Raw genomic sequence first — 22,052 nt, 5'->3', positions numbered from 1 at the left:
TGTACCTGCGAAATAATAGGATCTTGCGGTGTCCGTCGAGATTAGCACGAGGCCAGGAGCATGTTGTATTAAGTTACTCCAGGAGGACATTTCATCCGGAATTGTTTGATGAAACTTGCAACGTGCGGCGGCAAAATAGCAATTCGGGCACGAGGAGAGCAACGAGGCAAGGTGAGATTCAAACAAAGTGCAAAGTCCCTGGTTCGATCCGAATCCCCTTCCCACACAACTAACAAGAACTGCAAAATCCAGGGATATGGGTCATTTGTACCATAGACATCCTCCTTGATGTTTTCTGGGCAAAATAGCAATACAATCAGTTTCACGAGCGTGCACTGGTCATCTCCGTCAGCCCAGCCAAAATAAAGATACAATAGATAGCGTATGCCTAAGTTCGTAAAATTCTATTGGAAAACAGTAACGTACGGTCGTCTAATGGCAACGCTGAACGGGGATACACTTACGCCGGAACTCTATCGATCCAGCCTCTCTGCCCCGAAATAAATCCGTAATAGAAGAACTGGCTGAGCACCTAAAGTTAGGAGGATTAGAGTTCTGAGTGATGAAATCCATTTGGCAGAAAGCGATTGGACGCACAAGTATATCGAGAAAGATGGTCAAACCACTACCTGAAAGATTTAAGCGATTAGTCAACTGCATGTACCAAGTACATAAGTCATGAGCAAATACCTGCTAGCCAACTTGCATTCCTGATCAGATAGTCTGCGTCGCGAGATGCAGCAATAATAGATAATGCGTATGTCATGTTTCCTAGGATAGAGAAGACAAATAACCCAGGAGCAAGGCCCTCGCATCTGGTCTTGAAGTTCTTGACTGCATTGGAATTCAGAACAGTGGGACTGGCAATATGCGTGTGTGACACTGACCTATTTGCGGTAGCCGGGCACCAACTGTCGAGGAAGATAGTAAGTGAAGGCATCCACACATGGTGTGACAAGAACGCACGATAAGCAGTGGCGCTGGTCCACCCTATTAGTTGGACGTGCCAATCCAACTTCGTATCTGGAAGGGCTGGAGAAGTATCATCGTTGGGAAGCCAATTGCTGATACAATACGCCGCCACACCAGTGGCTGATATGAATGAGACAGCGGCCAGGTACCGCACAAAAATTCGCGTGACCGAGGGCCCTGGTCTTTCGGAGGGATCCGCCGAGCGATTATCAGCAATAAGGCAAGTTTCTTCGGAAACCTCCCCTGGGATGTGCACAGGTACAACGTGCCGCCCGGTTTGCCGCTTCCATCGGTAATAATATACTTGGCAAAGCAATGTTGTGTCGCATAAAGTGTACTAACCGATAAATGTGACATCAGGAAGGTAGCTTACAAGTAGCACATAAAACTCACATAAACTCCAAGAATAATTACGGTAGGCAGCAATCCAGCCATCACTGCGCCCATAAGATTACATACATCACCCAACAACCATACATAGATGAAAAGGAGAGATAAACCCTCCCCGCTCTCTAGTTGGTAATTCTCAATTATCTGAGGAGAATATACGACAATCCTGTAGAGGTTGTACAAGATGAGTCTGATTTTTTGACATGAATTCTTTGCCTCACTGACCAGCATGCTATTGAAATCCATCCAAACTTCAATAAAATTCGAAGTCAGCACAGGGTCAATTGAAATATGTAAAAACGCACGACACTGCTAGCTACATTTCCTTCTTCGAACATTGATGATTGACCGGTGGTGTCACTTGGTAGCTCAGCACTCAGTGTCCAGTACCAATAGATAAGATGCTAGTGGGAGAGATCAAGGTGACTAAATCAAGGTATAATTTTTGGGGGTTTCTGGGTTTGAAATTTGAAATTTCATGAAAGAGCACGTGACGGATGCCGGTGTGTGCGTACACCACTGGCTGCAGTAGGCTTTGAACTTTCTTTACAAGTCTCCAAAGCATACTCAACACTATGAACAGTCAAGACGCATTCAGAAAATTCGCTCAGCAATTACAGAGGGCTAGTCAGTCTGGAGGTGGTGGTGGGATGCCAGGAGGTCCAGGTCGCTTCCTCGCAGGCGGGGGCCTTATTGTCGCGTTGGTGGGCGGTGGACTTCTTCTGAATGCGAGCTTGTTCAATGGTGTGTCTCGTGTCGTGAATTCTGTAGTGGGTTCTAATAACCTAAAATAAGTTGATGGTGGCCACAGAGCTATTAAATATACTCGGTAGGCTGTTGTGTCGCGCGCTTTCTAAGTTGATGGCTCATCCTGCTTTAGTCTCCAAGGTGTCAAGGATGAGGTGTACAGCGAAGGGACACACCTCATGGTCCGTACCACTCTTTTTAATGCAGTTTGATTTGTTTTTTTACGCTCCTCAGGTTCCCTGGTTCGAGACTCCAATAGTTTTCGACATTCGCGCGAAGCCTCGGAGTGTAGCAAGTTTGACTGGCACGAAAGGTGACGTCTGCAGTTCGCGGCATGCTTGTACCCGCTTACTTTGGAACTGTAGATTTGCAAATGGTTAACATCACTTGCAGAGTTCTATCCCGACCCGCTGTATCTGCTCTGCCTCAAATATACCGCGAACTAGGAAAAGACTATGACGAGCGCGTGCTACCGTCTATCGTCAACGAAGTTCTCAAAAGTGTAGTCGCACAGTTTAATGCAAGTCAGCTTATTACACAACGTGAGATGGTGCGGAGTATTTTCAACTGTTGCCTGTGGTAAACTGACGATGAGTTTTGTGTCAAGGTGTCCCGATTAATTCGTGAAAACTTAACAAATCGCGCATTACGCTTTAACGTGGTGCTGGACGATGTGTCTATCACCCACGTGGCATTTTCACCCGAGTTTACGCATGCTGTTGAGGCCAAGCAGGCGAGTAATATGGTACTACTTCGCCCATCTGCAAAGTTAATTCCGCCCTAAAGGTAGCTCAACAAACAGCTTTGAGGGCTGCCTTCTTGGTTGACCAGGCCATTCAAGAAAAGCAGGTAAGATTCCCTTGTAGCGATTACCGGTTTTTCTTGATTCAGATGCATATTCTGCAGTCTATTATAGTGCGAGCCCAAGGTGAGGCAAAGAGTGCTGAGTTGATCGGCGAAGCTATGCGCACGAACAAAGGATTTCTGGAGCTTCGTCGACTTGAGGCCGCAAGGGATATTGCCAACATGTTGGCCTCCTCAGGAAATAAAGTGATGTTAGATGCCCAGAGCCTCTTGTTGAATGGTATGATGTCTTCTGCTTTGTGATGACCGCTCCTAACAAATTACTCGTTTACAGTGACTGGAGAAGACACAAAAGAGTTGCTGAAAGTAAAGAAGTAATCTTATTGCCTGGTCCACATCTCATCATCATCGTCACCGCCGCTGCTAATAAAAATGCATATGTTGACTATGAGCTTATATATTGAACTGCAAACTACAGGGACGCACATATCTGAAGTGAAGCATGATGCATGAGGGCTCGGTGGCACTCTTGTCCATGATCACATCATCCTTTCCACTCCAGCGCGCGTCGTGCTATGTTAACTACAAAACATGGGCATGCGAATAATGTCGCAAGCGTCTTCAAAATTTCGTGGCATGATCGACCTTCTGATTAATGCGTCTAATTTTCTACGATGACTCGCTTGCCCGACTTGTGCTACATGCCTTTTCCTTTATACATGGTTATATTAAATGACAACCTCTTTCTTGACACATTTGCTTGGCTGCTCGCGCGTCTCTCGTAGACAACTCGAGCCGGAGTCCACTGAACTGGAACACAGATGAAAAGATAAGTATATACAGAGCATAAGCGGGATTTTCGGTCATTTACAGAATGGATGACATGCAGGGAAGTGTTGGCGCTAGCAGTGGGACCGCACATGACATCCTATGCCATGATTCAGATCTGCAGACCTGACAATGATAATTTGCGAGGACTCAGGACTGGCGGCACGATATCAGTTGTTTGGATCCAAAGCTTTTGCCAAACAGCCCCACAGTACGTAACGTAACAAATTCATAACTTGTTGCTTCGCCGCTTACTACCATCCACAGACAGACATCGGAACGACATGAAGAGGACAAAACAAAACAGGTTTTCTAATCACCGTAAAAAGAAAGTTGCTAAGAGCACGCAAAACCACGAGCAAAACCAGACAGCCGAGTCTGGCACTGAAGAGAGCGTCCAGCTGCCACGAAAGAAAGTAAGATGGGAGGGCAATTCCGAATCAGTGGCAGCTGCAGCAGGTATGGAGAATGGTAGCTCAGAGGACGATGCGAGCACATCAAAGGTAAAGTTTTGCAAAAACAGTCGTGTCCCGTAGAGCTCACCATCTAGTTAGATCTGCTTGACTATTTCCTGCCAATCGTAAGTCGTCCAATGAGTATGTGTTCCAAATGCATATAAGTGCGGTCACTCTAGAGGACGTGTTGCGGGCGCGTACTATGATTCTGTTAGGTGCATAGTCTATGTACTTGAAGATACGCAAGAGGATGTTCACTTCGATCTTACGAACATGCGTTGAGTCGAATCCTTCTCATCATTTTACCCATATGAACCTGTACCAGTTCTCGAACAGTGCAACGCTGACGTAGTGTTGACTAGCTCCAAAGCCGATGACCCATTTATATCGGTCCTTCAGAAATTTGGTATGTTCTCTACTGTCACTGCATATATGCGCAGGTACTTAATCCAACGACTCAGCTGAGGCTTCTGGAGGGGTCTTTCAAATCAGGCCACATAAAGAGTTCACTCCTCACAGAGGGAGAGACCGCTTGCTGTCGCTCCGTTTTCTCTCCGAGTTGACAACCGAAGATACTGGTCAATGTTTGTCATCCGACAGCAATTCAGGCGCTGAGCCAAGAAACGCATATGAATTTATGCAAAAACGCAAACAGGCAGCAGGCGACCCAACCATGAAAAGATGGAATGCGGCGATTAGGTTGGCCAACTATGCATCGGTGGAGTCTTCTCTTTGTGTGCGTCTAGATACTCGGGTGCAATGTTTTGTCTCATCTGTGAAACTATAGATCTCGTGCCTCGGCGCTCTGCTCGACTACCTTGCGAGGGAGCGAGCGGCAGGCGACCTGGATAATGATGCAGGAGTCGAGGGGCTCAACATCTCTGGCATCGAAGTGTTGACCATGTAAGTCGGTATCGCGAACGCTTCATATAGCATCGCGTTGACTCCTTTCAAAGAGATCAGGTCATGCATATCAATGCTGACGCACTTTTGTAAGCGATGTATCAGGATGTTGCCTTGAGAGTACATTAACCGGCAGAGCACAGTTCCCTTCAGATATTCGAAAATGAGAGCCACGCGTCCATCCACTCTGATAAGACAAAAGAGGGGTTGTCGCTTTTTGGTTTGTTGTCACAACTTTCGATGTCGTCGCGTTCATCAATATGCTACAGGTATTCTTGACAATACTCGGACACCCTTGGGTCGTTCATTGCTCCGCACCTGGCTCATGCGCCCGTCTCTGTCCATTCCTGTTATCGCAGCCCGTCATGACGCTATTGAATGCTTTCTACATCCGGAAAACTTAGCACCTGCGAGTACTTTGCAAACTCACTTGAAGGGTGTCAAGAATATTCCGAGGATCCTCGGGCTCCTACAATCTGGGAAAGCCAGCGTTGGCGACTGGCAAGGCCTAGTGAAGGTATGATTTACCCAGTTCTCGCTTCAAATTCAATCCGACGTCAAGCGAAGTTCACATATCACTCTGCAATGATACGCGACGCCCTGGCGGAACTTCATGGAGGTGATCAAGTAGAGGTTGTACGTAAGGTATGGTATCAATGAGCGGCTCGCCAGGAGAAGCTGAACTAAATCAGCTGTTAGTTAGTTGCATCGTTGGACATTGCGAGTTTCAAGGACACCGGAAATGCTGTCAACGAGACAGTAAGCGCTTGTATCATTATTTCTATTTACTCATGTTCCCCTTCACTGGTTAGATTGACTGGGAGGAATCTACCAACAAGAATCGCATATGTGTTAGGCCGTACATTGATGAGGAACTAGATCAGAGGAAACACGTTTACGCTGGATTGGACTCTGTCTTGGTGGGGTTATTACTATCTCAAAGATGCTGTCATTTTGCTTATACATGTTATAGTGTAAAGTCGCTGAACAAATATGCCAGAAGATTCCTGTGGATTATACGGCGTCTCTAAACGTGGTATACTTCCCACAACTAGGTAATGCATTCTCGAACCTAGTATAAGTGTATTTTCAACGGTTTCTATCGGCAGGCTTTTTGATCTGCGTTCCAATGCAGGAGAAATGGAGGTCTGAGGAGGGCATCAATGTTCTAGACGGATGGAGCTTCCAGGTGAGTCCTGACGTTGTCCCTGCCGTATCTGATGTAACAGGCTGACTAAATCGCTCAGTTCTCCTCAGAGCGAGTGATAAGTCTTATCAATGATCGACTTTGTTGCTGAACGGCATCTTTTCAGTGCCCATGTGTATTTCAAATCGGAAGAGATGCATGGTAAGCTTGACATGAACCTTATTTCGAGAAATCGTGCGATTCAGGTCAAAGACATGGACACCCACATTGGCGATCTCCACCCATCAATAGTCGGTGCGAGTTTTGATATTTTCTCATCAGTAAGAGACTCACGGGTAACAGACCGTGAAATAGAGATCGTCCAGGAGCTCTTGGAACGGATCCTTGTATGCAGTGAAGGGATGAGGCACACATGTGACGTTTGTGCTGAACTAGACTGCCTGCTTGCCTTCGCCGAGGCTTCTCGAGCATACAATTACTGTCGGCCTCAGATCTCAGAGGATCCTATCATCGACATTGATCAAGGACGGTGAGCATTGTGGAATGCTACTCGCTACACTAGTGACCTTCTCTCGTAAGACATCCCTTACAAGAGCAGGTAGTCGACATTTTTGTTCCCAACAATGCTCAGCTTTTAGCTGGTATCGGTTTCGGTGACAGTGCTGAACCACAGACAGAAGTTGACAACCCGCCAATGTATAGCAGCATTGTTTTGTGCACTGGCGCGAATGCGTGTGGAAAAGTAGGTTCAAGTTACACGTCACAATATCAGCTAAATTCCCTCTTGCACAATGCAGAGCGTCTACCTGAAACAGGTAAAGATCTGATCACTCATACACCGGAATGTATTAAAATGAATACAGGTTGCTCTAATTCAATACATGGCCCAGGTTAGTAACCGTTCCGAGTTATCGGTCCACTTGTAACTCATTAATGACAACTTAGATCGGCTGGTAAGAAACTCGTGGCTGCTTCCGTGCTTCATGACCCTGCGAAGTTTTGTCCCAGCGGTATCTGCCACCCTGGGAATTGTCGACAAAAGTGACGTTCTGGACTTTTCCGCCCTGTGTCAACTAACTTTTCTCTGCAGTCTTTACTCGTATACAGACACGCGAATCAGTATCCAAAGTATTTTCGCAGTATCCCCGATTCCCTCCAATGCTGAACTAGTTGCAAGGCCCAATCTGCTTTTATGATTGATCTCAACCAGGTTTCCCTGGCCCTCCGAAATTGTACCGCAAAATCTCTCATTCTCCTTGACGAATTCGGAAAGGGGACGATTCCTGCAGGCTCGTTTGCTTCACGGTGCAAGCATAACTGTTGATTCTTACTTGTCCATAGACGGGACTGGATTGTTTTGCGGTGTCATCAAGCATCTTCTCAACCGAGGGTCTCAGTGTCCTAAGGTTTTAGCTGCCACACATTTCCACGATGTCTTCCAAAAGGACATGCTCGATCCCCACAAGTTCCCAATCACATTCCTCCACATGCAAGTCCTTTTCACTTCAAGCAAAGGCAACCTCAACCCCGGTGACGTGTCGATGTCTGGAGACTCAAAATCAACCGATCACGAACGACTGGAACCTACATCTGTTGTCGCCCCTGGAGAAAAGATAACTTATCTTTATCGGTATCTTCTGGGTTTATACGACCATCGACGTACCTAACCAATGGATCAGTGTCTCCCCGGGTCTTTCCCGCAACTCTCATGCAGCTCAATGTGCTACAATGTTTGGTTTGCCGTCCCGTATTGCGCAGCGTGCGCAGTACGTCAGGTAGTTTTCCTTCCTCTTGCGCACCTCATGGAGAGATTATTCACTGGTACGTCAAGCAAATTGTTGGGTGACCATGAACTCGGTCAGCTTTTGGAGGAGGAAATGACTGCGGAGGAGCAAGAAAATATCAAGGCTGCTGGGATCGCCACCTACAAATTTCTAGCCATGGATCTCACGAACGATTCTCATGAAAAAGACATCAAACCAAGGCTTGTAGAGGCGCTTGGCCGGGCTCCTCATGGATGACTATATTCTACCCATGCGCATGATACCATTGTAAGGATCGCTGTAACTCTAGAAAAATACAAGCAAGGCCTTCTCGCTCAATTCTCGGGGGAATATGTATTTTCCTGTCCTAAAATTTGTCTCGAGTGAATCAGCCGATGGACCTTCGGCCCGCCGAGTCTGCTATTAAACTAAGTCATTTCTACTCAGCCTCCTTAATCGCCTCTCATCATAGCCCCCGTCACACAGATCATGTGCTTCAAGACCTCTTCGTCCTACCGGCAGGATCCCTTGCAGTTGATGCATTGATATCTGAGCTTGTGACCCAAAGTGTAGCAAATACAATTGAATGACTTTCTAAGTGAATACAAGTCATCTCCGAAGCGCGCGTGCTTACCTTCGATTAATTAAGGGTTATACATTGGTCTCGAGACGGAGGATTCAAGAAATGCATTCTGAGTCTTCGGTAGGTCAAGTCTGCAACATGCCAGGTCCAATGATATCGAACTACTGGTGGAGTGGGCTTCCAAGCCTATACACGACATATATCGTCAGTCAGACTCTCTTAAGGCTGCACAAGTAGCCTCTGGACAAGTCTTTGCAAGCAGACTTACCCATGCGTTTGTCAACTTTTCCGCATCTTTTCTTCCCCTGTAACGGAATTTGTCACTTCCACTCTCAAAAAAGATGGACGTGCTTCAGCCCCTTGTCAAACGACTTCAGGCCAAGCCTTCAAGGAACCAAACTTCTACGGCTCGAGCTGGGCGCCTGTCATTGATAAGCCTGACATAGTTCACGGCATGAGAATGTACAGGTGAATCTAATAGTAGTTCCAGCAGGTCACATATTTATCGACCACAGGCACACCGGATGCTGAATGCTCAGGTCCCCCCAAAGAGATCATCATATGATGAAGTGAAGAAGGTCGTTGATCTTTGGCTTGCCCATGCCACGATGATGCGATATAATTACAATCATGTGAACTTGACTGTCGATTCTCTGTATGGACCAAATTCTGTCGTTGTTGTGTAGAAAGGTACTTTGAAGTCTCGTGTCCTCCCCTCAGCTAGTTCGATGCTCGAGCATTACCTAGTCTCCCGTAGCTAGACCTCGAAGCTTGAAGAAGGAAGATAGTCGATCGTTTTTCTCACTATTATTGCGGTCTAAAAACATGCTCAAGCTCCGGTTGAGTCCAAAAAAAGAGTCTCGAGCGAACAAGCGGGTCGAACGCGGCCCGCTTCTATCATTCATACTTAAACTAAGTGACAGTTATTTCTACCGAGCCCCCTCTCATAATGGCGCCCGTCACACAAATTATGTACTTTAAGACCTCCTCGTCCTACCTCCAGGATCCCGCTCGGTTGATTTCTGAGCTTGCGACCACAAGTTCAGTAGACAAAATTGAAGGGTTTTCTAAGTGAATCACTAGAGTCATCCTCGAAGCATGCCAGCTTATCATTGATTAAGGGCATACCTTGGTTTCGAGACGGAGGATCCAAGCAATGCATTTTGGGTCTTTGGTAAGTCAAGTTTGCGACATACTACGTCCAATTGCGTTGAACTACTCGTAGAGTGGACTTCCAAGTCTGCGCATGACACATATCATCAGACAGACACTTTCAAGGCTACACAATCAGCTTCTCGGCAAGTCTTTGCGAGCAGACCTACCCACACATTTGCTGGGTTCTCCAACACTAGTCAGATCTTTTCTGCTCCAGTGACGGAATTTGTCACTTTCACTCTCAAAGAGGGTGTCAGTATGAACGCGCTTCAGCCCCTTGTCCAACAGCTTCAGGCCAAGCTTCAAGGAACACCCAAGTTCTACGGCTCGAGCTGGGCACCTGTCGTTGATAAGCCCAACGTAGTTCACGGCGTGTTAGGATGGGAAAGCGTGCAGGTAATTTCAATATTAGTTCCTCAGAGTCACCTGCTTATTCATCACAGGCACACTGGGATGCTGTAAGCTCAGGTCCCCTCAAAGAGATCATCGATAAAGTGAAGAAGGTTGCAGACCTTTGGCTTGTCCACGCCGTGCTGACGCGATACAATGTGTGAACTTGATTATCGAATGCTTTGTACGAACCACACTTTGTTGTTGTTTTGTAGGAACATATTTTGAAGTCATGAAACATGCAGTCCTGGATATTTCCGAGGAACATCGACAAGTTTTTCTCTGTTTTCTACACGCAGTATTTTACAAGTTAGCTATATGCAAGTCTCCCGCTGTGGGTGCACTTACCACTATCGTATGCAGTAGCGGTCAGTGGTGAACTGACGTTGATGCTGACTCACGAAGTCCATAAGCACAGCTTCGTCGTGTTGTCTTCTGACAAACTTATGCTACTATACCTTTCATGTATGGAGGCAACCGTAGCTTGAACATGACACTCAGCCACATACACAGAAATAGCAGCCTCGTCCAACAAGTGTGAGATTCAGAAAATAACAACTGGCTCTTACGAAGGCCCTCTGTCGGAGTGTATCTCACGCGTGATGAGATTGAAGAACACCAGCATTTTCTACAGCCTTGAAGACAAGGCACCCGAGCCTCACTCCGATGCTGAAGCTGGCGATGATGATGCAAAAATCCCTTGTTGCAGTTATCGAGGATGCTCTGGGCAGTGGACATCAGCTAATTAGAGTCTGTTCGGGAAGACGATTTCGCCCAACTTTGCCCAACTTAAAAACATGAAATCACGGTTAAGTAAGCATGCCGGTGTGCCGGATGAATGTGACAGATCGGTGACGGTCAGTAACAGGCTCTTATCAGTCAATATGCCCTCGACGCGGACGCGAACCTCTGTCCGTTTACGCAGTACCACCAGGATGCCACCAAAAGGCAAAGGGAAAAAAAAGCAGCCGCTGATGATCAGGATTCCTCCGGAGAGACGAAAGACCGTTGCATCTAGTCTTTGGCTGACAAAACTACATCAGGGAAACCCACCCACAATAAGTTAGAAGAAATACCTCTAGGCTAGACGAAATGTCCATAACTTTGATAAAAATTAAATCAAATTAAGTTTATTGACTTAGCGCACTGTTGAGAAACAAGTGCGCAACACACAAGCTGTAGATCTCAACCACTAAAATTTGTATATTCCAAGAAGAAAAACATCACAGTAAGTTTTATTGGCCTTGGTGCATCAATTATTGATTGATGGGATGGTAGTACTCTACATGGCTTCAAAATGCGTCTGTTGCAGGCAAAGGAGGAGACACCAATGCAGCCCATGATGCTATATAGATATATCCTAAGTGGACTATAGTCCTAAAAGTCTGATACATCTTTAAGTCTAGTTATCCACCCAGCTGGGATATATCAGTGGTATTCAAAGTTCAGAACAAACAACACAAAGTAAAGGATAAATCCAACCACTGCACCTTATTAAAACTCCAAATTATATCTCCACCTTGCTTACACATTCTACACTGGACTGATAAGATTAGTCTACCCATGCCTTGCCTATTGCTGCGCAAACAGCAGCTTCAAGCCCTGAAAAATACACACAATAATCTTGTATTAGCTCGCTATGTAGAGCTTGTCAGCCACACAATTGATGAGCTCCTTGAGGAACCTGACTCCGAAGATGAGAGTGAAACTGGCAGCTTATTGAGTGATGATGGATCCATCAGCATGTCTGTCTCTTCGATATCATCAGATGTATCATGGAGCTCTCTCATGTCAGGTAGTACTATTGTGAGTTCAAGCACTTACTCGCTCAGGACATCCCATCTCCCATCTGATGGGCCAGAGATGGCCACTCCAGCTTTCATGGAGTTTATAAATGCAGTTTGTGCTTTGCATGATGAAGCATCGAAGAGTCATGTTCTTAATGCCAGACCCAAGCTTAGCTGTGCCCCACAGCTGCACCTGCTGCCAGAGTGGGAAATACATGCTCCTGAAAAGTTCTGCCAAAAGCTGCATGTCCTGCCTGTCGTGTTTGATAATCTCATCAACTGTCTCGGGCAACATCCGATTTTCTACAACAATTCACATAATCCACAGCTCCCTATCCCAATCCAACTTGCAATTTTTCTCAATGGGATAGGCCACTATGGTAATGCTGCAACAACAGAGGATTTAGCAGAATGGGCAGGAGTGTCAATTGGAACTGTGTACAATTGCTTTAAACGAGTCATGATCACTATCTTGAAGCACCATGATGACATGATCCACTTTGATCCGCTTGATCAAGAAGACTGGGAGGAATGAAAAAGGCCACAGGAGTGGGTTGAGGGGAAAACGTGCAGGGAATGGCACAGCAGCTTCCTATGTGTTGACAGCACCCTGTTCAATTTGTATCAGAAGCCTGGGTGGCATGGGGAAGGATTTTTTGACAAAAATTCAAACTACTCACTCACAGCACAGGTACATTGACTTTTGGTTTCATTAATGGCATGCTAATACTTTTCAAGGTTGTTATCTTACCTCACAATCTTCATATCATTGATTATGTGATTGGTGTACCTGGCAGCCTTCACAATTCAAATGTTTTTGGGTGCACAAGAGTTGCACAGAAGCCAGATGAATTTTTTGGTGTGGGCCAGTGGCTATGGGCAGACTCTGCATATGCAGCACAAATGTGGTGTGTCACGCCATTCAAATGGCCACCAGGGGGAAGTTTGATGAGAGATCAGAAGACCTTCAACTACAACCTTTCAAAAGTAAGCATGCACAATGCAAATTAAAACAAGGCTTACCTAGTTATAGGTCTGTGTTCGCTCTGAACATTTTTTCGGCTCACTCAAGGGCAGGTTCCAGAGCCTGTGGGAGCTTTGATTCTCGATCCAGGGTAAGAAAGAACTGGATTATGCAAACATGTGGATTTGCTGCTGCCTAATCTTGCACAATATGATCATTGAGATTGAGGAGAGCCTTGGTATTGCAGGTTCTGGTCAAGACTTTTACAAGGAACTGACTGGGCAAGACATGAATGAGGGTGCAGATGATGATGGCACAGATGAAGAGGATGGATGTGGTGATGAGAGTTATATTGGCACAGTGGGATAAGATTTTTGTAACACTTTGATGGCGCACTTGCTTTGGGTCCTAGCTCAGTAGACATCCATAGTGAAAATAATGTATACACAATCTACTTAAACAACAGCTATACATCAATGACAGAATGATGAAGAGAACACATGAAGTAACAAAGAAGATGTGATAGTACTCAAGTTGATGGGTCCATTCCCTGCTCCATTGCGATCCACCAGATCCTTGCCTCCTCCTCATCTCGATGTGCGTGGGCAAGCTCCAGCTCCAGCTTTGTCTGCTCCAGTTGCTGGCCCATGAGGTCACATTTGTACATGAAGTCTTGCTCAGCAAGACACATGCTGTGCTCGTGCTCACTTTGAGCATTGTGCACTTTAAGGTCCCTGGACCAAATGTTGTAGTCCATCTTCATTCGCTTGAGGTGGTCATTCTTGGCATGATCACCATGTTTTTCACCAATCGACTGGATCAGTGCTTGTGCTGTATTGGAGAGCTGCTCAGTGGTAATAGAAGTCTGATTGTCATTGGTGCATTTGTGTGAACTTGAAGGGGGACAAGTGACTGGGGGTGATTGGGGTGACCCACTACGAGTGGATGCCCCAGAGAGCTTCATGACTTGGGATGCTGAACATCCTCGAACAGGAGAACTTGAATTATGAGACTGAACATGGAGGCCCTGCATTGCATGACGAGCACTGATATCAGAATCATCAGAGTCCTGTGGTGTAGCATCACAGCTAGAAGCAGATGGTGGGAGATTGGAGAAAAATGATGGATGGTTATCAGACTGAATATCACTGTCTTCAGGTGCTGGAGATTCAGGAGAGTTCAGCAATATCACATTTTTGTCAGAAGGATGTGTTGAGATTGGAGTGACAAGAGGGCGAAGATGTTGGAAGGAAGGGAATGTGAAAGGGGTAGACACATAAGTTGAACTAGGAGCTGCTGATGAAGAGCGGGAAGATGATGGTTGTTGTGCATGGAAGAACTGATCTGCTGGTGTTGTTGTATTGGCTGCAGCAACATCACCAACAGGGCCAACATGATCTTGACCAATATCAGTGTTGTCCACATCCATGGGTTCCCTGTCTTTGAGAGCGTCATCCTCTCCATCAAGCTCGTCTTCACCAGGGATCTGTACATCCTTGCCACCAGACCCATTGAAGTATTGGAGTGCATTAGATTCAAAGTCTTGCCCAGGGTCTGCAGAGGACGACATGGTGTTATATGCAGGGTTGGTTCTCCACCAACCATGAAGGTCTGGCCACCACAGGAACTTCACCAAGTGTGAATCTGCAAGAGAAAAAATAAAACGAACGGCTGATCAGGATCATGAATTGAAACCCACCAAGTAGTGTTTTCATCTCTGGGTCCTTCTGGAGGTCTTCAAATGTTATTCCAGTGCCTGACTGCTTGAGGGACTTATTGACCTCGTTGTATTTCTTCTTGAGTCTAAAACATCTGATCAGTAATAGATAGCATGAATAGGCAAACAGGGGATAATATTTTTCAGGGGTACTCACATTCCAAACCGTGTCTGGACAGGCTTGATGAAAACCTGGGGGTTCTGCTCGAAGAGAAGTCTTGTCTCAGGATCCTCATCATTTTCAAATACAGCATGAGCAAGCTGCAAGTAGTAAGTTTCCCTAGGTGTGCCACCTTGTTTCTTCTTTCTGCCCTGCTCCTTTGCATCCTTCACAGAGTCTGAGAAGAGTTTGATTCATGTGTCCTCATTAGCTTTGCACCAGGCAATGAGCTGAGAGGTATGAGCACTGTAAGCTTTCTCCCATTGAACTGACTTTCTTGCAGTGTTCAAAGCAGGAGATGTTATACTGCCAGAGATCTGTGGGTTGCTGTCTTCATCTGCTTGTGTTGTTGTGCTACTAGCAGTAGCTTTCCCCTTGGCATCATGTCTAGATTGTATTTGACTGCAAGTTCCCTGACCTCTAGCATGCACCATATGGTTCCAGAGGGTTCCCAAGGACCAAGAGAGTGATAATCAGAGTGGCAATCAGGGATCAGGTAGCAGCAGTGAGGTCAACAATAATGACAATAATGACAACAACAATGACAACAGCCAGGCAGGGTGGGGTTTGAAAAATGCCATGATGCTGGTGGCTGGTTCAAAAAGAAATTTCTCAGGTGCGAACTTTGAATACCACTATCCATTCTCACTAGATATCACAGCCGCATTTTTCGCATTTTTGAAACTCAGCTACTTTTCAAGTGTCAGGATACATTCCAGATTTGGTAGGGGATATATTCCTATGTTATGACCGCAATTTTGGCTTCCAAAAGCGGAAATTCACAAAACACATCCTATTTTGGTCACTTCCTCATATCAGGGCTTCCCCACATTATTCCCACACTCCACACTTTCGCATTTTTCAGCCACACAGTGTGGGAATTACACCACAACACCCAAAACACCACTGTCATATCCCACAATCCGGACCCACATTCCATCATATTCCCACGCCTTCCAAGCCTACATCCAGACCCCACTTCATATCCAGCTCATTCCCAGATCCCCTTCCACTGTGCTCCACACCTCAGCAGGATTGACTATGCTCTGGATTTACCCCTGAGCTCTGGACCATCGGATCTCCACTGCTAGCCTGATCCATACCCCCCTGTCCCATCCACCCTATGCACACTCCATCCAGCAAGACATCCAGACTTCACCTCATCTCGGATTCCGGACTATATCCACCTTCTTGTATTCCGGTCCTGTATCCACCTTGTCTTCTGGATCCCCAGATCTCCGGACCTCCGGATATTAATGCTGGACCTATTCCCACCCTCTGTCCGATATCCTGCACCTATCCCCATTTAGGCATTCTCTGCCTTCCAGCTTTTGGTTACCTCTTGTTCTGTCTTGCTTATTGATCCTTGTATGAGTCCTCATCTCCGAGTTCATTTATTTATGTTCTGACTTACTTACTAATGTGTTTCCACATGCTTGTACATAGCCTTGCTCCTTTGCTTACTGATCCCCTCAGATATTGTTCAGTATATAACCCCTGTAGATACTCCTGTAGTTCCTCAGTTTGAATATCAACTTAGACTTGCCCAATCCTCTCTCGGACTTTGGTCCACCTAAGTCTGTCCTACCCATCAGGCCTAGGGATTGACTCCCTAGGCCGGAGCTCTGCCTTTCTGGCACTTCCCCTCTTTCCAGACTTAGGTCCAATCCCTGACCCTCTGACTCTACCTTAGTGTAGTCTTCCCCTGTTTGTTTCTACATTGGACTTCGTCCGATGTAGCCCCTATTCCTTCTGGACATCCTGCCCTCTGTACCTTCGGACATCCTGCCCTCTGTACCTTCGGACATCCTGCCCTCTGTACCTTCGGACATCCTGCCCTCTGTACCTTCGGACATCCTGCCCTCTGTACCTTCGGACATCCTGCCCTCTGTACCTTCGGACATCCTGCCCTCTGTACCTTCGGACATCCTGCCCTCTGTACCTTCGGACATCCTGCCCTCTGTACCTTCGGACATCCTGCCCTCTGTACCTTCGGACATCCTGCCCTCTGTACCTTCGGACATCCTGCCCTCTGTACCTTCGGACATCCTGCCCTCTGTACCTTCGGACATCCTGCCCTCTGTACCTTCGGACATCCTGCCCTCTGTACCTTCGGACATCCTGCCCTCTGTACCTTCGGACATCCTGCCCTCTGTACCTTCGGACATCCTGCCCTCTGTACCTTCGGACATCCTGCCCTCTGTACCTTCGGACATCCTGCCCTCTGTATCTTCGGACATCCTGTCCTCCTGTCCTCCTGTCCTCCTGTCCTCCTGTCCTCCTGTCCTCCTGTCCTCCTGTCCTCCTGTCCCCCTGTCCTCCTGTCCTCCTGTCCTCCTGTTCCTCCAGTCCTCTGGACCTTTGGACCTCCTATCCTTTCATCCTGTTTCCTGTAGAAGTATTACCTTGCAGTGGGAACTCTCCTGAGCACTTCCTGCGTTCCTCTGGAACTCTCCTGTGCTCCTCTGGATGTTTCCCGTGCTCCTCTGGAAGTGCTCTAGTGCTCTCCAGCAGAGTAGCCAGCCTCTGGAAGTCCTCTGGACTTTGTTGGACCATCATCAGACCTCATATGAAATGAAGGGCACATACTCGGGTAAGGGGCACAGTGTATGAGCTGAGGCCAAGCCCCTTTGAGTCAGTCTCTCTCCCCCTTGAGCAGCATGGTTCTTAACAACCACCCAATATGGTATACCCCACAATTTTAATTATTCCCACACCCTCCCCACCTCACTGCAGCTTCACCACCACACCACAATAGCTCCCCTTCATATATAAGTAGTAGTTTGGTATATACATGTATAATGTAGGATAATAAATCGCTTTTTTTTATTTATTTGTGTGCCTATACCTCCTCCAGGGCCCTTTCAACATAGCCAAGGGTACAGAACATTTTCGCATTTTTGCTCCTTTGATAGGGAAGTGTTCCATGGCATTCAGAACATGTTTAGTAGTATATATAAGGAGATTCCAATCTTTATTTTGCCCCCTGAAGTGCTCTACAACAACAGATGTAGCATATATACATGAAAACACAAAATATGTTCCCATTTATTTATTTCTGAGTGGATATACTTGTAAAATGTATCCACAACATCTATTTATCAGTAGGAACAATGTGTCAGGAGTCCAGGACCATAGGACAAGACCCTGTGATGCAGTACACCTACCCTCTCCTGATGGTTTACCCTCTGTGATTTTTTTCCCTGTAGAACTGGACATCAAGGATGGTATGGGATCTATTCCTATGCATATTTAAAGTATGTCTGTCACCTAGCTACCACAGGAAACCTATAGGTTCCTTCAACAGGCACAAAAATATGGAAAATCGCATTTTTGACATTCTTGATGTTTTTAAGTATCTCACCATTGCACATATGATCTAGCCTGCTCATATATCATCAGTTATACATATATATATGCTTTGTATACCAAAGATCAGTTCAAAATAGGCCAGAGATTTGAGCTAGTGTGTATACTTGCTATTTTTACTGATAAGGGGCTCATACCTTCAAAACATCAAGATTTAATAATCAGACACCATGACAAAGAATGACTCTATGAAGATGGAGTCTGCCTTGATGATGGTGGAGCTTGGATCTGGGTCATACCAGATCTCCATGGCTGTTGTCACAGTATGCAATGAGGTATATGCAAGCTCTTGCTTGACATTCTTGGCAAGAAGACCATCCTGGACTTACCACCAGCCTACCAGATGAATTGCCACCATAGTATATTGATGGCATTGGGAGGACACACCCATTGCCTGAAATTGGGTCTGGATGAACTGTGATGCCAGTGTCTTGCAAGACAGGAGAATTTTGGTAGTCTACTTACTATCACCAGCCTACCAGACAAATTGCCACCATAGTATATCAATGGTGTTGGGAGGACATGCCCATTGCTTGAAATTGGGTCTGGGTAAACCATGATGCCAGTGTCTTGTAGGAAGGGAGAGTTTTGGTAGTTGAGTGCCACCATAACATTGCCTACTGTTATCTAACCATGACAAATGTGTGCCTATCAATGTAAGAGTTAACAAAGAAAGTATCACATCATTTAAGGACTTCATTACTTGTCTAAACTTTGGAATGAGATGAACACTTCGGTGGATATTTGTGACAGGTATAATACTTGCAACTCTCTCACCCAATTGCACAAAACAGCTGATTTTGTACATCCCATGGTTTGGATCAGGTGTAAGAGGAAACTGAGTGAACCACTCTACATAGGCAAGATGCTTGGGAGCCTTGATTGTGGCAGGGAATATCATTTGGACAGCCTTCTGTGGGATTGAGAATAGAATATGACATGAATATGACTCACATGGTAGCCTGTTGAAATTTTATCATTTGTGACAGCCCGAGATCCTTGAGAATCAAAAACATACCTTCAATACTGATAGAATGACCAGTCTCATCATTAATCAGCACAGTATCAAATTGTGCTGGTACATCAGCACCTGTCTGACTAGTGACCATGTGGTGTGGTTTGACATGTGCACTGTCCACCATAACACATGGATCATTGTGTCCTTGTGCATCAACACTTCATGACTTGATTATGTGATAGACAGGAAGTGTGTGGAACAGAAGGTGGATAGTAGCAGCAAGGTTCTTGAGGTGGTGATGAGTGGTGGCTTCATTTGGATGACACAGCTGTGCAATATATCTTGTGAGTGCCTCATGGAAGTACATGGCCCTATACTCCATGATCAATGTCTGAATCAGGACAGCTTTTGCACTCAGATGCTTCATTAATGTTTGCACATGGTTGAATGATAGGTTTGGTGAATGTGGTTGGTGTCGAATGGGATTGCTGTGGAGGTGCCACATGACATACTTCTCATGTTGAGCAATCTTCTCTTTGTGTTTGAGCCACTGAGTCATTTGCACAAACTCATCTTTGGCCAAGTCAATATGGAGGTGTTCTGTATATTCTATGTTATAATTGTCAGTTATACCGAAAGTCTTGGTCATCAAGATATAGTGGTGGCCTGTGTGAAGCTTTGGAAGATCAAAATTGTTTTGGATTCCAAGGTCAATGAAGATCTGCTTGTTATTGTGAAAAAGATCAAGAGCTTTGATGAGAAGAGTCAATGTTTCAGAACTATGGCAAGGATACTGTGCGAAGTACAGGAAGTTGAGTAGACCTCTGACAGCTTGTATGAGATGGCTTGGTGCAAGATGGTTGGGGAGTTGGATATCAATGATGATACCAAGTAAAAAATGACATATCTGACTATGCTCTGTACCACTGATTTGCAAGAGACCAGTGATACCTTTCATGAATAGATGGATGTGGTGATTCAGAGGGAGCCTTTGACATCTTACATCAATCTTGGCTGCTCCAAATGCCTTGGATAGCCAACCAAGGAGATGTTTAACAAGACCCTGATATAATTGGTGGAGTACATCTGGTGTAACAGCTTGGAAGATGTTGGCATAGGGTAGGGTCTCCCAGAATGGATGGATAATAGGCTTGATTCCAGCTTCATGACATGCTTGTACAAATTTGAGATCTCTGTCATCAATTGCAGCCAATGCATCAAGGACAGCATCGAGGTTGTGCAACTCAAAAGGTGTGGTATTGCTTCCAAGTTCATCTGGTGGTATGTCGCATTTGGGACATTCTGTGGCTTTGACTCCTATAGCCAAGACTTGCTCCAGGTAATCACCAACAAAGCAAGCAAATAACAGATGACCATGATGCAGGATACCATCTCCACTTTTCACAATAATACCATCTATCCTAGCTTCCTCCAGTGGTGCTAAAATATGGCCCATGCAGGTGTGATATAGGTTCGCAATTGTTTGGCATTGTGAAGCCTTGTTTATAATATGCTTGAGACAGGTGGTAGGAAGATAAGCAAGGAGAATATGGGCACAGTGAGACAGCTTTTGGCAAATTTCCTTTGGAATATTGCCAATAGTAAGGTAGACTGGATATGCTGTTTTATTTCAGAACATTGTGACTTGAGTCTTGTCACTTGAAATAATAATTGGAATTATGGTTGCACCTGGTTTGTGCTGATTGAGCTTCTTCTATTTAATGTGACAGTTAGTTTCAATGAGCAGAGATCCACAAAACACAAACTTACCTGGGTATCCCACCACCATTTACCAGTATGCATATCATGGAACAATCAGACAGTTTGTTCCTCATCTGCATAGTGGTGTTCTGGTGTGAAGACCAGGAACTCAGCAAAATCTGGGTCACCATACAGGGCAGTGACACATTCAATGACATCCCTATAGAAAACATTGAAGGCCTTGCCTGTGACGACAATCTGTTCACAATGGAACTTTGGATGGCCAGGAAGCTGCTTGTCAATGATCTTGTTCAGTTTCTTTGAGTTTTTGTAGGAAAGCCCAAGTTGTTCATGTACCTGTCAATGAAGAGTAGACATGTTAGCCACAATCCAAAGGCAAGATTAACACATATCCACTGACTTCATTGATGCTAAGCAAATCAGAAAATGCAGTTGACATTGGGCCACATAATTTAGCCCATTGGGCAATTTCCCAGTCCATTCAAGAGTTGAAGGGGGAATATGGATTTGTAGCATCATTGATAATGGTAATGTATGTAGCATTGGCATCACAGATGTTAGCTTGTGGAATCAGCTGCCCTGCTCGGGCATTAGGGTATCATACAATAGTGATTTCATCTTTCTGAAGCACACATTGCTCGATTTGCTGAGACAAATCATGATTGTTGCTATTAGTTTCTGTGCTGTCTTCTTCAGCAGCTCCAAGTTGGTCCAAGTCTTCCAAATCCCTTCCAGTTACAAGTGGTGGCTCCCATTCAGCATCATTGAGGCCAGGTACATCATCCTCACTGTCACTGCTTTCACTGCTGCTGGCATACCATTCTGTGTCCAAATTGGGCCATTGGAGTTCATCTTCCTCATAAGTACCAAAAAAGTCTCCTTCAAACTTAGGTGGTTGTGCAGAGTTGGAGTCTGCTTCAAGGAAGACAGGACCATCTGAAAGAGTTGGAGATGGGGAGTGAAAATTTGAGCGTGATACAGCAAGAATGGCCATGCAGGGTTGATTCTTTGTTTTAGCCAAGTATTGACTTAGGCCAGTGACCAAAAAAGTCATATTGCATCCTGTGCATCAGACCATACTAGTAGCAGGGGACATTCACTAATACTAGATATGACTTAGACTGAGTTGCATACTGATTATTACAACTGCAAACATACTGTGTTGTGGTGACTCCGAGTTGTGGGAGTAGTATGAGATACCAGGGATGAACCCTCAATTCTGAAAGTATATATTAGCA

The 22,052-nt window shown here is 45.6% G+C and overlaps 6 protein-coding genes across 6 annotated transcripts; 3 read left to right on the top strand and 3 right to left on the bottom strand.

Annotated features, from left to right (window-relative positions):
* Positions 1-346: 346 nt before the first annotated feature.
* Positions 347-1,844, bottom strand: BJ212DRAFT_1074512 (PQ-loop-domain-containing protein). Its single transcript, XM_041329004.1, has 8 exons — positions 1,668-1,844; positions 1,588-1,613; positions 1,366-1,528; positions 967-1,309; positions 888-911; positions 691-834; positions 598-629; positions 347-532 (listed from the first exon to the last, which is right to left on the bottom strand). Exons 1-8 carry the CDS (start codon positions 1,698-1,700, stop codon positions 461-463), a joined length of 837 nt encoding a protein of 278 aa, XP_041186085.1. The 5' UTR covers positions 1,701-1,844; the 3' UTR covers positions 347-460.
* BJ212DRAFT_1555961 (band 7 family-domain-containing protein) lies at positions 1,546-3,455 on the top strand. Its single transcript, XM_041341946.1, has 9 exons — positions 1,546-2,106; positions 2,158-2,191; positions 2,243-2,291; positions 2,344-2,422; positions 2,475-2,659; positions 2,717-2,842; positions 2,896-2,958; positions 3,016-3,193; positions 3,248-3,455. The coding sequence occupies exons 1-9, from the start codon at positions 1,938-1,940 to the stop codon at positions 3,289-3,291; spliced, it is 927 nt and encodes a 308-aa protein (XP_041186084.1). The 5' UTR covers positions 1,546-1,937; the 3' UTR covers positions 3,292-3,455.
* A 570-nt stretch (positions 3,456-4,025) lies between these two features.
* On the top strand, positions 4,026-8,267 carry BJ212DRAFT_1286524 (DNA mismatch repair protein MutS; the record flags this gene model as incomplete). The annotated part of the gene is given in 24 exon segments (XM_041331945.1): positions 4,026-4,249; positions 4,376-4,473; positions 4,522-4,602; positions 4,658-4,932; positions 4,984-5,099; positions 5,153-5,188; positions 5,243-5,319; positions 5,369-5,616; positions 5,667-5,744; positions 5,799-5,858; positions 5,912-6,019; positions 6,073-6,154; positions 6,209-6,312; positions 6,453-6,540; positions 6,589-6,775; positions 6,826-6,988; positions 7,044-7,061; positions 7,110-7,153; positions 7,244-7,287; positions 7,337-7,374; positions 7,424-7,539; positions 7,559-7,876; positions 7,926-8,021; positions 8,078-8,267. 24 exon segments carry the CDS (start codon positions 4,026-4,028, stop codon positions 8,265-8,267), a joined length of 2,889 nt encoding a protein of 962 aa, XP_041186083.1.
* Positions 8,268-9,532: 1,265 nt separating this feature from the next.
* On the top strand, positions 9,533-10,616 carry BJ212DRAFT_1398992 (uncharacterized protein). The gene is made up of 4 exons (XM_041337285.1): positions 9,533-9,663; positions 9,714-9,766; positions 9,818-10,143; positions 10,191-10,616. Exons 1-4 carry the CDS (start codon positions 9,542-9,544, stop codon positions 10,299-10,301), a joined length of 612 nt encoding a protein of 203 aa, XP_041186082.1. The 5' UTR covers positions 9,533-9,541; the 3' UTR covers positions 10,302-10,616.
* Positions 10,617-14,410: 3,794 nt separating this feature from the next.
* On the bottom strand, positions 14,411-14,953 carry BJ212DRAFT_1223302 (uncharacterized protein; the record flags this gene model as incomplete). The annotated part of the gene is made up of 3 exons (XM_041329416.1): positions 14,411-14,532; positions 14,588-14,691; positions 14,763-14,953. Coding segments are annotated over 3 exons (417 nt in total), but the record flags the coding sequence as incomplete, so codon positions are not given.
* A 3,335-nt stretch (positions 14,954-18,288) lies between these two features.
* BJ212DRAFT_1450065 (uncharacterized protein) lies at positions 18,289-21,295 on the bottom strand (the record flags this gene model as incomplete). The annotated part of the gene is made up of 8 exons (XM_041338789.1): positions 18,289-18,453; positions 18,838-19,047; positions 19,089-19,096; positions 19,153-19,265; positions 19,320-20,712; positions 20,752-20,806; positions 20,914-21,150; positions 21,215-21,295. 8 exons carry the CDS (start codon positions 21,293-21,295, stop codon positions 18,289-18,291), a joined length of 2,262 nt encoding a protein of 753 aa, XP_041186080.1.
* Between the last annotated feature and the right edge of the window lie 757 nt (positions 21,296-22,052).

The sequence above is a fragment of the Suillus subaureus genome (assembly GCF_016647635.1).
Source record: "Suillus subaureus strain MN1 chromosome Unknown BJ212scaffold_93, whole genome shotgun sequence".
In the NCBI taxonomy this organism is placed as follows: Eukaryota; Fungi; Basidiomycota; class Agaricomycetes; order Boletales; family Suillaceae; genus Suillus; species Suillus subaureus.
Note: the sequence above shows the minus strand (reverse complement) of the source record. Positions and strands in the feature narration are given on the sequence as shown.